This window comes from Brachycentrus maculatus, unplaced genomic scaffold (genome assembly GCF_059751285.1).
Source record: "Brachycentrus maculatus isolate JH-2025_06_01 unplaced genomic scaffold, ASM5975128v1 h1tg000558l, whole genome shotgun sequence".
NCBI lineage: Eukaryota > Metazoa > Arthropoda > Insecta > Trichoptera > Brachycentridae > Brachycentrus > Brachycentrus maculatus.
In genome coordinates, this window is record NW_028281301.1 from 223245 (window position 1) to 239657 (window position 16413).

Genomic DNA, 16413 nt, shown 5'->3' on the forward strand with positions numbered 1-16413 from the left:
ACAAAATAAACAATGAAGGACAGTGTTATATTACCATACTGCAAAGTTAAATATGCTTTTGAAATACAAAATATGTCATTTTAAAGATTACAGAAAATATTAATCAAATTGCTCGAATATTATCATGTTATCAAGTGAAACGTTATTTTGGGGAAATTTGAAATCCTCATATAAGGTCTGGGTACAACATTTTGAGTGTGTCCAAATACTTGTTCACAAAATCTGGATTATCTCCAATTACAGGAGTTATATTCATATTATTTTTTTGACATCTCATCAAAATAACTCCTGTAATTGTAGATAATCCAGATTTTGTGAACAAGTATTTGGACACACTCAAAATGTTGTAAATAAATTATCTGGTCAAATTATAAGCTTAATAATAAAAATGAAAATGGTATTTTCTGGCGTTTCTCATGTGTGTGATAATAATCCAGGATTCGGATCTCACATACTAATATAAGAGTTTCTGCTTAAAAAAAGGCTTCTTTACATCTCACCAATAGATGTCTCTAGTGAAGTTCTAGTGATTCATGAACAAGGTTTCTAAATTGGTTCATATATATAGAACTTCGAAGAATTTGAGTAGTGTGGTTGTCAATAATGGGTAGAATTGGTGAATGTTACACGTGTGTAAAGTGATCACTTAAACCAGCCTATGACGGTCGTCAGCCCAGACTAAATGCCCAGACTTTCATATTCTTCTTCATCTTTGATGAGATGTCAAAAAAAAAAAAAAAGATCTAGGTAGATTAAGGTTAGATGAATTCAGTTGAGAAAATATTCTGAATAATCCTTGAAAAGAGTTTTACTGTATAATAATGAATAAGTTTTTTTCATACGAAATTGTAATACGGGGCTACATACTCGTATTTCATCCCACCAATTACCGGTTCCCTTCTCTAATTTCCCATTAAATCATTTTGTAATAAGTGTATACATTATACACCCTCCACGCTATTCCTGTTCCATACACTTCCGCTACAGCTCTCAGCTACCCACACTAGACCGAACATTTCAAATGATAAGGTTCTAAGTAATAAAATTGGGTGAGTTGTGCAATGTTATGAAATGATTACATTTTACAATAAACCAACAAAAAAATTGAAACGAGTTATTTTAATTAAACGAAAAAATTCACTAGACTGTCAATATTACGTATATAGTTTTAGGTACTTATTACAAATAACAAAATACACATACATACATAAACACACACTCACCGACATACATACATACAAATGCACACACACACCCACATATATATACACACACACACATATCGCTCATTTAGTGCAATAATGAACATAATTACACTTTAATAAACATTATGGGAGATGCCATTCAGACGTTGTAGAAACAGAAATGGCGCCATTTTACTCAATTCTAGAATGAGACTCGCGCCATCTCGCAGCATTTCACCGCAAAATCAATTCTGTCCATGTTTCTCCCAATCTAAAAAATCATTCCGCACATTTCGATATATTTAACTTTATTGTTTGTTTTTTTTTTATTATTTAAATTGTTGCACCCAATGAGCGATATGTGACATGATTTCCATTTGACGTGATCATCCCAAAACAAATTTCTAAATGATTTTCAAATCGTATTGTTTAAGTCATAAAACATAGACTACATTTGTAATATTTTAAAAGTTATGGGAAATTTTAAGTACGTTTTGACGTTTTCGTTCAAATGACATAACAATAGCGGCAATACTTGTTTACAATAAAATAAAATGATTATTCTTATTCAAACAACGCTTAAGTCATTTATATTTATATCGGTTGACTTCGAAATCGAATTAAATAAGAATAAAAAAATTTAATGGCAAAACGAGTTGGAACCTTGTCAATCTAAGGGCAAAAGAGGGTATCTAATGGAACCCACATATTGTTAGGCCGCAGTAATGTGGAACCTTCTCACCCCCCTTCCCCGCAGCCGTGAGGCATTCAAACAAGAAAAGGTCAGCTTTTATACATTAAACAAAGCTTAATTGATAAAATGTGCCGAATGGCTTGTACGAAAGCGCCGAGTTTCACCGCCAGAGCTCACTTAAATGACAGGTAAAAATATTCATTTTACGCCATGATTTTTAAGCAAAAGTTTGTTTATTCTCATTTTTTCGTATGAAAAATCAACAATGTTAAATACACAATATTTGCGTTATTTAAATAAAAGAAGTGTATTTTTTAAGTTCTATATTAATAACACCAGTAGAATTTAAGTTCTAGACTCCAGAAAATGTGTATACATTATTTTTTGATATCTCATCAAAGATGAAGAAGGATATGGAAGTCTGGGCATTTACGGGGCTGACGCCGTCATAGGCTGGTTTAAGTGATCACTTTACACACGTGTAACATTCACCAATTCTACCCATTATTGACAACCACACTACTCAAACTCTTGGAAGTTCTATATATATGAATCATTTTTTTAAATATTGTTCTTGAATCACCTAGAGACATCTATTGGTGAGATGAACAGAAGCTTTTTACTAAGAAGAAACTCTTTTATTAGTATGTGAGGTCCGAATCCTGGATTATAATCACACACATGAGAGACGCCAGATAATATGATTTTAATTTTTATTATTTAAGCTTATAATTTGACCACATAATTTATTCACAACATTTTGAGTATGTCCAAATAATAATATGAAAATAACTCCTGTAATTGGAGATAATACAGATTTTGAGAACAACTATTTGGACACACTCAAAATGCTGTGTATACATTAATATTTTTTTATTTATTGTCAACAACAGTATTTCAAAAACATAGCATAGGTTGATAAACGCATCATACTTGTTTTTAGAAAACATAACGTTACATATTATACACAACGTTGATTTTGTGAGCTTGTCGAAGTAGCGAAAAATTAATTTCAGTATGAAAATAAAGAATGAAAAATGAATGATGTAGAATAGGTACTGTTCATTGTCGAGTTATTATAAAGTCAGGTTCGCGAAGGGCAGTTATTTCAATGCTGTGATTTATCAATTGGACATTTTATCTTATAAATCTAATGGGCCTTTTTAAATATAAACTTTTTTTTTTATGACGTCTGAAATTAATGTTCTACATATTTCTTTGGTTGTTTCAGAAATCCGAACGAGTATCATAGACAGGAGTCCGTTCTTCCCATTTCACGTGAGAGGAATAGATACAAAAGTATCGTGTGGGACGAGTACGACACTCTACATCAGAAGTATCTAGAAATAGGTATGAATACATTCTAAATACCTTTATTTTTAAAACGGGTAGTTTGTTTGACATTATAAATAAAATATTTTTCAAAATTTTAGGGATTATTTATTGTCATTATCCTTCTAACCAAATCGTACATCAGGCACTGGATAAGCAAAGTGATCAATCCTGGTTTTTATGTTCCCGTCCAGGGTTATAATGAATTAAAATCCAAGGAAAAATCACTTTTATTAATTTTGAGTTGAAAACATTTGAAAACATATTGAATAATATTGAAAAATAACTAAATATTTTTTTAATAATTTTAGCTTGAAAAATTCAAATATATTTTTAGAAATCCATTCAATTGTATGTAATATCATAGTTATATAAGATTATTGTTGAATTCTCCGAACCAAATAGTTATTGATAGTAAACTAGACGACGCGCGACGTAAAAGTGTGGAATTCTTGAAAACGTGTTTTTCTTATATTCAACTCATTCTTTGTTAACAGGCATGAAACCGCGAATGAAGAATCACTTCAGAGCTCATCAGCTGTCTGTTTGGTTGCGCTTGATTCCTGAACTGCACCGTTCTGGCATGAAGGATGTCATCGCAAAGCACAATCTCTTCCGCAATCACAACGATGGCGATCTCTACGATGGTTATGTCAGACCTGATCCTTTGACCAGAACCACTTACTATGATCCCACTCTGGAACTCTACAGACGACCGCTCACTAACATCACTTTGGATCTACCCCAAACTACGATGGATACTCTAGCAACAACGTGCATGAGTGTCATCTCCGTGAGGTCGGGTTCGACATTCATTGCTAATCATCCCCTTCATAATATAACCCAAGAAGCGACAACGAATAATCTAGAAGCTGCTGGATACACAGCATACTCGACAGCTCTCAGCGTGACAATAGCGATCGGTTGTTCGTTGCTGATTCTCAACGTTCTCATATTTGCCGGAGTGTATTATCAAAGAGATAAAACAAGGCTCCAAGTGAAGAGCCTTCAACAGCAGCAGAAACGAAACCACAATAATAGCTTCGACAACCTGAGCACAAAGCATCCTCATTACTTCATAGGTCATTCTCAGAGCTCTAGCGCCATTGTTGACGTTGATCATCAAGACAAAAATGCAATCATGATGACGAATGTCCAAAGAAACCAGGGAAGCGAATTTACAAATTTGAACCAAACCTGTCAAAATATTTGCCACGGAAATATACAAATGACAAATTTAATGCAAAAATCCAGTCCGCAGATGCAGAAAATGAGCAACCAAGGACATTGTATGACTCTGCCTAGGAAGATGAATTATAGCTACCAACAACAAGGGAATCAAATGTACAACCAAAACTGCATGACCTTGCCAAAGAACACGACTTTCCTGAACAATGCCCAACACAATTTGGCAGACATCCAGCAAACTCAGGGGATGAACCCCCCCAACGGCTCGCTGGCTATGCACATGAGCCTCCCGAGAACCCCCCCTCCTCCCAGGTCTAAAACCCCCCCTGGCACACAAAGCCAAGCCCCAAACCACAAGTTCCAAAACCCTAAAGGGTGCAACCAGAAGGCAGCGAGAACCAACCAGACTATACCAGAAATGAATGTCTGAGACAAATATGCGGTGGACTCCGCCGCTGATGTTTTAGTTTAAAACGTCTAAACCTATCCTGTAAAAGAGACACTATTCCATTTAAAATAAATGAATATTTAGCGTAGTGATAAACTCTATCTTAAACATAAAACTTGTTATCTAATGTAAATATTTATAAATCAAAGTGATGAATTATCCCTAAAGCAAGTGGGCGAATTTAAGTGATTTGTGTAACCAATACATGTAAATAAGTTGAAGACTGATATGTGTTACATTGAAATTGTCGTCGAACAAAATACTAGCAATTTTATAATATAATCACTCACCGACTTTTTATATTTACCTGTTTTGAAAGTCATTGATTTCCTCGTCAGCACGCACTAAAATTGTATGTTTTTCTATGAACGTGATACTCGTATATATTTAAATCACGCCCAAAATACGTTATTATGTTACTTCCTATACTGACGATGTGATTGAAAATACAAAAATATTACTTATTTGTAATTTTTATGTAAATTTTGAAATTTTACAGGTTCAATTCTTTTAAATTGATATAGCATATACGTTATTTAACATAAAAAAATATTAAATAATTTTATCACTTTCTATTAGTATAAAAAACCTGTTTAAATAATGTTTTTATCGTAAAATACTCTCCTTTTCATTAATTGTTCACCTTGTGTAATAACCTAATGTTTTAATAACCTGTTATAAATATTTAATAAAAAATTGTAAATCGTTCATAAAATACAAGTAAAATCAAAGTAATCGTGTTCAATATTAATGTATAAATCAACAATTTTAAATCTGTGATAACTGAAGGGTGTTGATGCATAGTGTTTTTTGTGTACTGGAGTACTACTAGTCCTGACGATAAGCATAAAAAGTCGGTAATTGAGTATATGTTTGCACGCTAAATTTCTAACATTTTGTTCCCGATATGTGTATTTACGATATTTGTTTACCAATGTATAGATAAAGACAATGTAAATTATTTTTAATTATCGCATAATTGAATTATTAAAACGTATTCGGAAAATAATACCTAATCTTTCTTGTACTCACTGTAGCTGAATTGGAATATAAAAAAAATTGTCAGGGCTAACGAAAATGATATGTACTCGGATATGAGAAGTTTTGAATGCTTTTATAATGTTAAAAGTACCGTCGCAAAAATTCGAGAAAAGTCTCACATTTATCTTAAACTATTTTAATGTTAAAATACGATGTTGTTGATATCATAAATTAAACCCTTTTCGAAAACTATAAAAAAGCTAGATAATTTTCGTTATCATCTTTCAGTCAGAGGTCAGTACTTTTACGTTTTATTAAATTTAATATTTGTATGTTTTGATGATAAATAATTCTGACCATCATAGAAAAAAATTCTGAAAAGAGTTATATTTTTTTCGAATTCATTATTACCTACATTTTAATAAATGAATAACATGAATTTATATCAAATGAAATAAAAATATTGTTTTTAACAGCAAAAATTAATCGATTGACACTAAGAAGGTACCCAAGGATATGATTAATAGTTTGAATTTTTTTGGGGGGTTTATTTTTTTTTTAGAAATGCTGTACAAAATTTTGCACTTGGGCTCGCAACAATTACTCTCTAACAATAAGCAGCCCCTGTGTAATTGCTTGGTCATCATTTATAAAATCATCGCTCTACGAACATTCTTATTTGAGGATTTTTGGCAATAATTTTTCTATTATAAGCAATACATTTTATGAAAAAGTGCGATTACATAAATCTATCTTTAAAGGATATCACGCATACATAATTTTCTCTGAATGATATCAGTAGACCAAGTGTTAAAATGTAATGCATTGTAAATTAAGCATCGAGAAAGATTGTCCACATTTCACTCTAAATTGTACATCTAGTGCAAATGATTACATCGATCGATCCTTAGGCGCCAAGTGTAACTTAAAATTTTATTAAAAAAGTAATTTGAGTGACCATTTCATTGATATTATTTTCAGATGGGTCTGTGTTGAAAAAATGTTCTGTTTTTTAAAACAGATATCAAGTTGAGGCAGAGTGGGGATCTAACTAAGGTCATTACCTCGACCCAGTACCATATCGCATTTCATTCCGACCCTTTTCCGACAAAATATCGTAAAGGCCAGTTAGGTTAACATAGATTTGTTCTAGTAAATCTACTTTCACCTTGCCTTAGATTTACTCTATGTCGATAAAATACTATAGAAAACTGAGGTTCGAATAAAATAAAAATACTAAAAATCGTACGCTTTGAAATAATTTTTGTACTGTTCTTTCATCGATCTCAAATGTCCAGTATTTTCTGTATGATTTATTCGTTGTGATGAATTCTCAAAAACAAAATGATACTACCTTACCCTTTTTTATGACGTTCTCCTAGGAAAATATTGATTATATTTTAAAATAACTATATTATTTCTTGTTACAGTTCATAACTATAATTTTTTCAGTAAAACAATTATGAATTTTTCTGACCAGTTCTTAAATAAATAAATATAATTTTCTGCCAGATTACTGATTTTGCTCTGTAAATAGAATTACCACATTTTGTCAATGAATGTCCAATAATTTAAATAAAAATGTATATAGAAATAAAATATTCCTGAATTACTGAACAATCTATTAATTGTTGATATATAATTATAAGTTTTATCTATATTTGTGTTTTAATATGAGCCGTTTGGTAAAAATATCATTAAAATAAATTTTATTTAAAGAAAACGCATTTTTTATTGAAATTACCCAACATTGTTGAAATTATAAGAAAAACTAAAAAAAACAATGCAAACCTATTTTTTTTCATTTAAAACACTTTTTTCGCTCTTACGTTATAAAGATTAGGTGTGAGTCGTTTGTGAACAATCGGATCTTAATATTCTGTTAAGGTACATTATTCGGATCCCTATTCCGAATGCATCTCGTTCACTAACGCTAACTTGTTCACTGGTTCATTGAATCTCAGATTCATCCACTCACTGATATACTGATTTCCGAATCCAGTTATAAATTGTGTATCGACACGATAAACAACAAAAATTGTTCTCCCCAGCCGACGGCCAAAATTTGAACTGACCGAGTGAATAGCTAAAAGGTTGCAACCAAAAATCAGGAAAATGAATGTTTAGTGAGAGAAACATTCTTTAAGCTCCTCGCATTAAAATTTATCAGTTAATCTACGAATCAATTAGCCATTGATAAACCATCCTCTTTAAGAAAAGAGGAATCAAATAAGAATTTGAAAAGAGATGCATAAATCCATTGGTTCGGTCTCATCGAACGGATTATTTAAGTGATGGAGATCTGCTGATGTAGTTCTTTTGGATGTGTGGATCTTACCCACGCCTCATAAATACAAGTACTCCTGCAGTATCTGATATGCGTTTTCTTCCAAAAAACAGATTGTCACCATTTTTACATATTTAAATTTAAATTTGAAGCATCTTTACAAATAAACACATGAATGATATCGAGATAAGAAAGTAAATAAAATAAATTAAGGGTAAGTAAACATTTGTGAAAACCAAAATGGATGTTGCAATAAAAAATGTGTTTAGTAAGTTATACGAGTAGGTAGGTATGGTTCTCCAAACAATTTTTTATATTTTTTACTTATAGAAAATGTGACGGTACCCATATACAAGTTTTTATGTTCAAATAAAATGAACTCAATAGTTCTATTAGGTACATAGCTAAACTAAAAAAAAAGAAAAAAATATTTTAGAAACATCTTAAGAGCGCGAAAAACATTCAAAGGATAACATATCATCATGGTATGTATTTTTTATTGTTGTAATACTCGATTATAAATTTACTACATGTAAATTAGTAAACCCTAACGTGTCTGTTATCAGATGGTCGCTGTTCGACATAGGGTTCATCAGTTCTGCGCTAGAAAAATGAAAAAATGAATATAAGAGTGAAATATATTGACGGAATACAATTGTCGTAAGTGTAAGACTTTGCTGCTTTATGGAAAAGAAAATGGGGGAGAAAAAATAAGTAGGATAGAGAGAATGGCAGAAAAGGCTAAAGGAATTGAGGTTGCGAAACCCGTAGTCATACTTCTGCTTGGTGTAGAAGTGTAGACCTTTGTGGCCTGTTTTTGAGAGGGACTAGCCTCCAACAAGTTTGATTTCCAGCTGTCAATCCATCTCTCGGTGGTCTGCCCAAGAGTCGTCTGCCTTGGGATTGCAATATGGAGAAGCCTGGATGGTTCTATTCTCTTCACATGCGCAAACCATTGTCTTCTTCGCTATCTTCCCCTACGAGCCCAAAAACAAGCCCTGCAAAAATCGAAATAAAACTAAGGAAATATTTCACAATGGGCCATTTACAAACAGCATGACATTTTTGGAGGCAAAAAACCATATTTTGATTAATTTATTAATTTGATTACAAAAACATACTTCAGGATGTTTCGTTTTTGAATTTGAAAATGTATAAAAATGTTTTAACGTTATGTTTACAATATTTTGTTTTCGATATGTTATTTTTAATTTTTGTTTTTGAGAAAAAAAATGTACCATACCATACTTATTTATTTTGTATATTTAACCAAAAAAAAGTGTTGAACTAGAATTAATATTAAAAAAATTAACAATAAAGGAAAAAGTATTTAAAAATTCGTAAATTATCTTCTATTCTTCTATTCTTCTTCGTGTATGTTGAGATAAAACTATATTATAAAAAAAAACCTTTTGAGTTTTTATTAATTTATAAAAATATATTTATAAAAACCTTTCTTAGCAATTATATTCAATAATCGTGTACTTATATTTATAAAAATCATTAATAAAAGTTCAATGCTTGACTTGGAATGACCGTGCATTCACCTTGTTTGCTGCCAATTGAAACCAACCAATGGCATTATTGAAACTCAAAAAACCTACCCTGGTCGATATATTTCTGTGTGCCTTTGAGACCAAAATATTCATTAGAGAATTTCATTGAAATTCCCTACATGAAATTGGTTTTAAGATTTGTCACCCAAGAGAAGTGAGTGATTAATGGCACAAGTTGGAGACTGTAAACTCGCTTTCCTCCAGAATGTAGAATGACACCGAAACTTCATTCTTGAATTGGAAAACTTTTATTTTTTTCTCTTTCTTCGTATTTGTGTTCATTTTTTTTTCTTTGAATTCTAATGAGAAAAAGAGCTGCCTCTTTTGCACGGTTTTTAGTAACGATCAGCAGATTAATTTATATGCATTCCATGGTGTTTTAACTGGATTTTTAATAATTTCATCAATTGATCCGGCAGTCCCTTTGTAGTAAAATCTATTCATTGTTGATTTGAGTTTTAGTTTTTTTTTTATTTTAGCTAATTTATTTTTGTGGTAAAATCCATTCATTTAGTTGTCTATCTTTGTAGTAAAATTTATTAATTTTTAGTTTAAGTTTACGGTGTTTGAAAATGATGCGGAACGCATCGAAACACATGTCACTGTAGATTTTAAGAAATAGTGGTATTAACTAAGTAAAACTTAAATTCAAAATTGATTTTTTTTTTTAAATTTGTATATATGTATTCCATGACCGCTTCCGTAGTGTGATGGCTACCATGCTTGGAATTCCTGAGTTCAATTCTCAGGTCTGTTTGGTCTAATTCAAAGTGATTTTTTCAATATGATATTTATTGAATAATATTTACTCAATGAGGACTGATCACCCATCCTTCATGTGTTAACAAGATAACACGGGGTTTATATGATGCAGTGCCCTGTGCAGAATTGGATGCGGATGACGGTTTGAAGAATGAAGGAGATACTATGAAACATTTATTTACCATGTATGTACAAAAACTAAAGTGATCACTTTATACACGTGTAATATTCACCATTCTACCAATGATTGACAACTACACTAATCAAATTTTGGAACTAATAAATATAAGTATGTTTCAATTGACATCATTTTGCACATACTACTTCCTAGGCACCATCTATGGTATGTCATTATAAGTAAGTCATCTATAGGTAGTATCATTGAGAAGGTTTTCAATATGTAAGTAAGTGATGTATGGTAAGTATCATTAGGTATGTTTATTAAACAGTTTATTTTTTTACTTTTATTAACAGAGACTCATATTAAGATTATAAAAAAAGAAAACAATTCGTCAACTAAAATTGAAACATCAATTAAACCTACAACACGAAAAACAAAAACAAAAACTATTTAATGTTATACCAAGAAAATACAACGGATACGTTAAACTAAAAAAAAACAAATTTGATTTTTTAAAAGGTAATGGTTAAAAGTTTTTCAAAAGCATGCTTTATAAATTGAATAAACAAAATTTTTTATACATACGACTGATATTCCTTATCAATGTAGAAAACCGTAAAAGTGCCTGACATATAAATTGTGTTATTTTATTAATATTTTGTTGTTTGTTCCATGAAATCTTAAATACGTGATTTGAAAACATAAAATTTTGTCCAAAATATGTGCTCGGTATTTCATATTTTTATTTTTTTATCTTCTCAAATAAGTACTCTCACTAACAATTGAAATGTAAGTTTAAATAAATATTATTTCGTTAAGTATAGAAAATAAAAATGTAATTTGTCCGTCTGGAGATAAAGGTATAACCTTTTTAGTATCATCGTAAAATATTTACCAAGTTAAACATTTATTTATCTGAAACAAAAAACAAACGGGTCTCGTTTCGTCATGTTTGCTGTCTCATTAAAAACAAAGAATATATATAGGGTGGTCTAAAATATAAAAAAAAAAAATTTTAAAAACATATTTAAAAAAAAACATAACGTAATGAAGTTACTAGATGATGAATTTGTCGGATTAAAAATAGTATTTATATCATAAGTTTTCAATAAATGAAGTTAAAACTGCTTAATGACATTTTGAACAGCTTTCAATTCACTGAAATGTGATTCTTCAAAAAAATTCCCAATCATTTAAAAAAAATACTTGATTAATACCACTATTTCTTTTGATTTATTGTGAAATATATTTTAATACATTCAGCATCACTATCGAAAACCACAAAACAAGGATAAATTTCTTTTTTTTCAAACCCTTAACCGCACCCTATGGTGCATAGGGCACTGCATCATATAAACGCACTGTTATCTTAATCATTAACACATGAAGGAAAGGTGATCAGCCCTCCGCTTCAGGTACGAGTCCAGGGTTATATTGAATAAATATTACAGTGAAAAAGTCACTAATATTTATTTGACCCCCCCCCCTCCTGGGAATCGAACCCGGGACCTCCAGTATGGCAGCCAAGCGTGCTGACCATTACACTACGGAGGCGGACATGAATACTTATATTAAAATAAGTGACACATCACATTTTAAGAAACGGTGCTATTATTAATCATGTAAAATTGAAATTCAAAATGCAAAGCTTTTACCACAAAGTGACAAATAAAAGAAACTCACATGAGGTTTTATTTTTATTTTTCACGATATCATTTAAAAAAATCAGGATTCTTAATTTTTTGTTACCGTTAACCATGTCCTATAGTACGAGTATATAGGAAATTGCATTGAATCAATGCAGTGTTGGCATAATAACCTCATTAAGGCGAGATGATCAACCGTTTTACAGTTTTTTATTTAATTTCGTTTTGCGAGAAATGTTTTTCGCGTCACCGAGTATAGTTTCTTAGCTTTATGTAATAATTTTATTATTCTCAAAGGATCGGTTTCCTAAAGGGCAGCTCCATGTAATCTTTTGAAGAAAGGTATTTTATTAACTTGTTAAGAGAAATGAAACAATTAAGCTTAAAAAAGTCTTAGCCTTATAAACGGTAAATAACATAATTTCGTTTTATAAATATACGAGAGAATTGTTTTTTTTTTATCAAACATATTTTAAAAAGAAAATACGGGAAAGGAATATTTATATAGTTTGAATTATTAACTATCGTATCGTAGCTTCAAATTTGTTTTTATATTATGTATATGTTGATATTAAATTGGTATAGTTTTTAAAAGATTTATGCTTAACGGTTTTTTTCTTAAATAATTTTTTAATTCATTCTTTTTATTTTTTATTGTTTGTATTCTGTTTGTCAATAAAAAAAGACCTGTTAAGTTTTTCACAGAGTTGTTGCCATTTTTTTTTTTTAATATTAAAAATATATATTTTCAAATCATTTTATTATTATAATATATAAAGGTAACTTCTTATATAAACCAAATCGTAATACAATTATTTGAATCTACACACACACACACACATACACACACACACAAACAAAGTTAAAATTATCGTGTTCTTCAAAGAATCCTAGAATACATTTTCATTTGTGTGTCGAGAACCCTTAATTTTCTCGCATTAGCAGAACAAATGTATCAGTTACTGCGAATTTCGGGGAAGTAGAATGTACAAGATAAATAGAAAAAAATCAGTTCGAAGAAGGGTTGTAGAAAATGATGAGGATTAATCCGCCCCAACAATAATAGTTATAAATTCGTCGGCCTCGAGGATCCGTTCTACTTATCCTGCAACATTATCCCGGACAAATTATCCCCACTCCACCCCCTCGGACCCGCCGACCACCCTTCTCCCACTCTTCACATCCCCGCCGAGTAAGTACATCTTTTCAGTAACCACCGATATCTCACACGCCTGGAACTAAGATAAATCTACGGACTGAGAGATTAATAGCCACTCGCCGAAGGGGCATTGCCATAGAAGGAGCTAAATTAACAATGATACTGTTGGTATCGTTCTGTACTGAGAAGAACACGCCGGCAATGGGTTAACACTAATACGCGATTACTTAATTACTCAAACACTGCTCCTGCCTGCCGCTTCTTCTTCTTATTGTGTTAGCGAGCATCTTGCCATCTATTGCTTTATTTGCAGTCGCTCCAAATAGAGATTAAGATCTACCATATAGTAGAACCACACTTTCAAGCTCATAATTTACTGACTATCACGCTACTTCCTCGGAGCGTTAAGCAGAGAAAATATATCGCCACACCAATCGGTCTTTTGTAAACATTCCTCGCCTCACTGCTCATACATAACTGCTGATCTTAATCTGACCACAAGTATTTGTATTATATCTACTTGATTATTCCAGGTTTTATGTGGTCTTCTTCTGCTCCTATTTCCAACTACATTTGCCTCATAATTTTAATTAACCGTTCTTTTTTTTACTCAAACGTTCAACGTGCTTAAACAGTTTCCACATAACTTTCTTAATTTTGTCAATAATGCGTATCTCAGCTTTGCATTATTTTTTTATTATTTCACCATTCGAACATCAATTATACATCGTTTTGCCATACATTCATCTAAAAGATCGTATTTCGATTGTATTTAGTTTACTTTCATTCTTCTTTTGTTGCCTGCATTTTAAACTTCTTCAATTAAGGTTGGTACCAGGTACTGCCATATTAGATTTCGTTGATAGATTTTCATTTTCTATAATTGATTTCAGTGGACCAATCACTCTGTTTCCGGCATTCTCTTCAATCCTTCCATCCCTAGAAAACATACTTGTTGAATAAATTTTATCACCTACATGTTCCAAAATTTCCCGATTTACTTCTATTTTACATCCAGGTACAGAAATAACAAATAAATAAATTTACTGACGCCTATTTACAACATTTTGAATGTGTCCAAATACTTGTTCACAAATCTGGATTATCTCAAATTAGGAGTTATTTTTACATTATGTCAAAACATCAACATTAATGAAGATGAATATGAAAGTTTGGGCATTTACGGGGCTTGTAACCATCATAGGCTGGTTCGAGTAATCACTTAAACTAGCCTATGACAGTCGTAAGTCCCATAAATGCCCAGACCTCCATATTCTTCTTCATCTTCCTTGAAAAATTTACCGACCTGTGTTTGAATGTGATACTACGTTTGTTTTTCATAGCTATATTTTCTGATTATTTTTTCTTTGTAATCTAGTCCTGCATATTTGACGACCCTTTTTAACCGTCTTGAATCTCCAATGTTTTTTTTTGCATAACGTAAAAGAGAAAATTCGAGAATATTACAACAGTAAGCTCTCTTTCCTGCCAGTTTTAATTGGATAGCTCTTATATCATACATATTTGAGAAGTAAGGAAAGCATAATGTGAAAAAATAATCCTCTTTTAAAAATAAATAACAAAAGCATAGTTTCATTTTCTTTCTGAATTATGGAGCAGGGGACAAGAAATAAATCATTAGTGAAATTACGAATAAAGTACATGGAATAAAGTGTTTTGTTTATGTTTTTCCATAAAATTCATCAAAGCAATGCAAATTGAATACCTTGAGAAGAATAATAAAACCCTACTCTAGAATACAAAATTTTGTTTTTTTATAGCAAATTTATATGAAATATCAATTAACTATTTATTTGGCATTTATTTCTTACAGTTTCTTAAGGTATTGTTATTAGTAAAATCATAACAATGAGTTGCATGTTGTACATATGAGAAGTTATTGAAAAAAACAGGATTGATGTATTTTCTAAATATATTTATTTTCCTGAAAGCTGTTTTTTATACGCAAAAAACTTTAATTTCACTAAAATTCAGTAAAAAATATACATAAATCAAGTTAATTTTCTGTATCATTATTTTCCTGATCAAAATACCATTTAAAAATGGGAACGTTGCCGATGGTAGAAACAAAGGTTTAGAAGTAATGCTAATGTTATCTAAAAAAAGCTTTTTTCACGGTTTTCCAGCCCAAGATTTCAAATGCACGCATAATTCAACAATGAATATGAATATTTCAAATGAATCATTGAATAAAACAGTGTACAAGTAATGTGTATAAAATGTTTTTCGCGAAAACGTAGCCCTTCATTTAAGTGTTTGGATTGATTCTTTCGTGTAACTAAGGTACTCAAGTTTTACCTGGAACGTTTATGATACGGTACTATGAAAATAATAGGTGGAAGGTTGTATTATTTTACCCAAGGGATGAATTTTACTTTTCCGGTTTATAAGGACTCATGTACCTATCCTGTATTTAATTTGTAGGGGCTTCATTTTTTGTAGTCTTTTTTGTATTTTTAGGGAAAATAATTGTTCTGTGTTTTTCATAATATCTATTAAAATTCTTGTTTAATTATTATTATCATTTTAAATACCCTAAACAATTTTCAGAGCTTTTCTCTGTATTTCAGAAACATGTAACATAATTATGCTCCCTACATTTTAAGTATGTCCAAAGACGTTCACAAATCTGGATTATCTCCAACAAGGAAATTTTTTAACATTTTTTTTGAAATCTCAACAAAGATAAAGAAGAATATGAAAGTCTGGGCATTTACAGGGCTAAAGACCGTCAAAGGCTGAATTGTAGAATTGGTGAATGTTACACGCGTGTAAAATGATCACTGAAATTAGCCTATGACGATGGTTTGCCCTGTAAATGCCCAGAATTCTTTATTCTTCTTCATCTTTGTTCAGATGCCAAAAATAATTTTATAAAATATTTTCTGTAAATAAGTATGGATTTTTGGAATTATTTCCCCTAATATTAAAATACAATTATTTCATTTATTGATTTGTCGATCACTGTGTGGTAATATCTTTTCATTCTTTCAATATAGTTATGTAAGCTTAGCTGTGTGTCACACAAATTAAA

The 16413-nt window shown here is 31.0% G+C and overlaps 1 protein-coding gene across 1 annotated transcript in view; it reads left to right on the forward strand.

Moving 5' to 3' along the window:
• LOC148301487 (neuroligin-4, Y-linked-like) overlaps window positions 1-5905 on the forward strand; it is a 204520-nt gene extending 198615 nt beyond the window's left edge. Inside the window, exons 11-12 of the mRNA XM_088273173.1 lie at window positions 3110-3228; window positions 3708-5905. Of these exons, the coding sequence (XP_088129299.1) occupies window positions 3110-3228; window positions 3708-4828 (1240 nt within the window). The 3' untranslated portion in view covers window positions 4829-5905. The remainder of the gene's footprint in view (window positions 1-3109; window positions 3229-3707) is intronic.
• Window positions 5906-16413: the final 10508 nt, after the last annotated feature.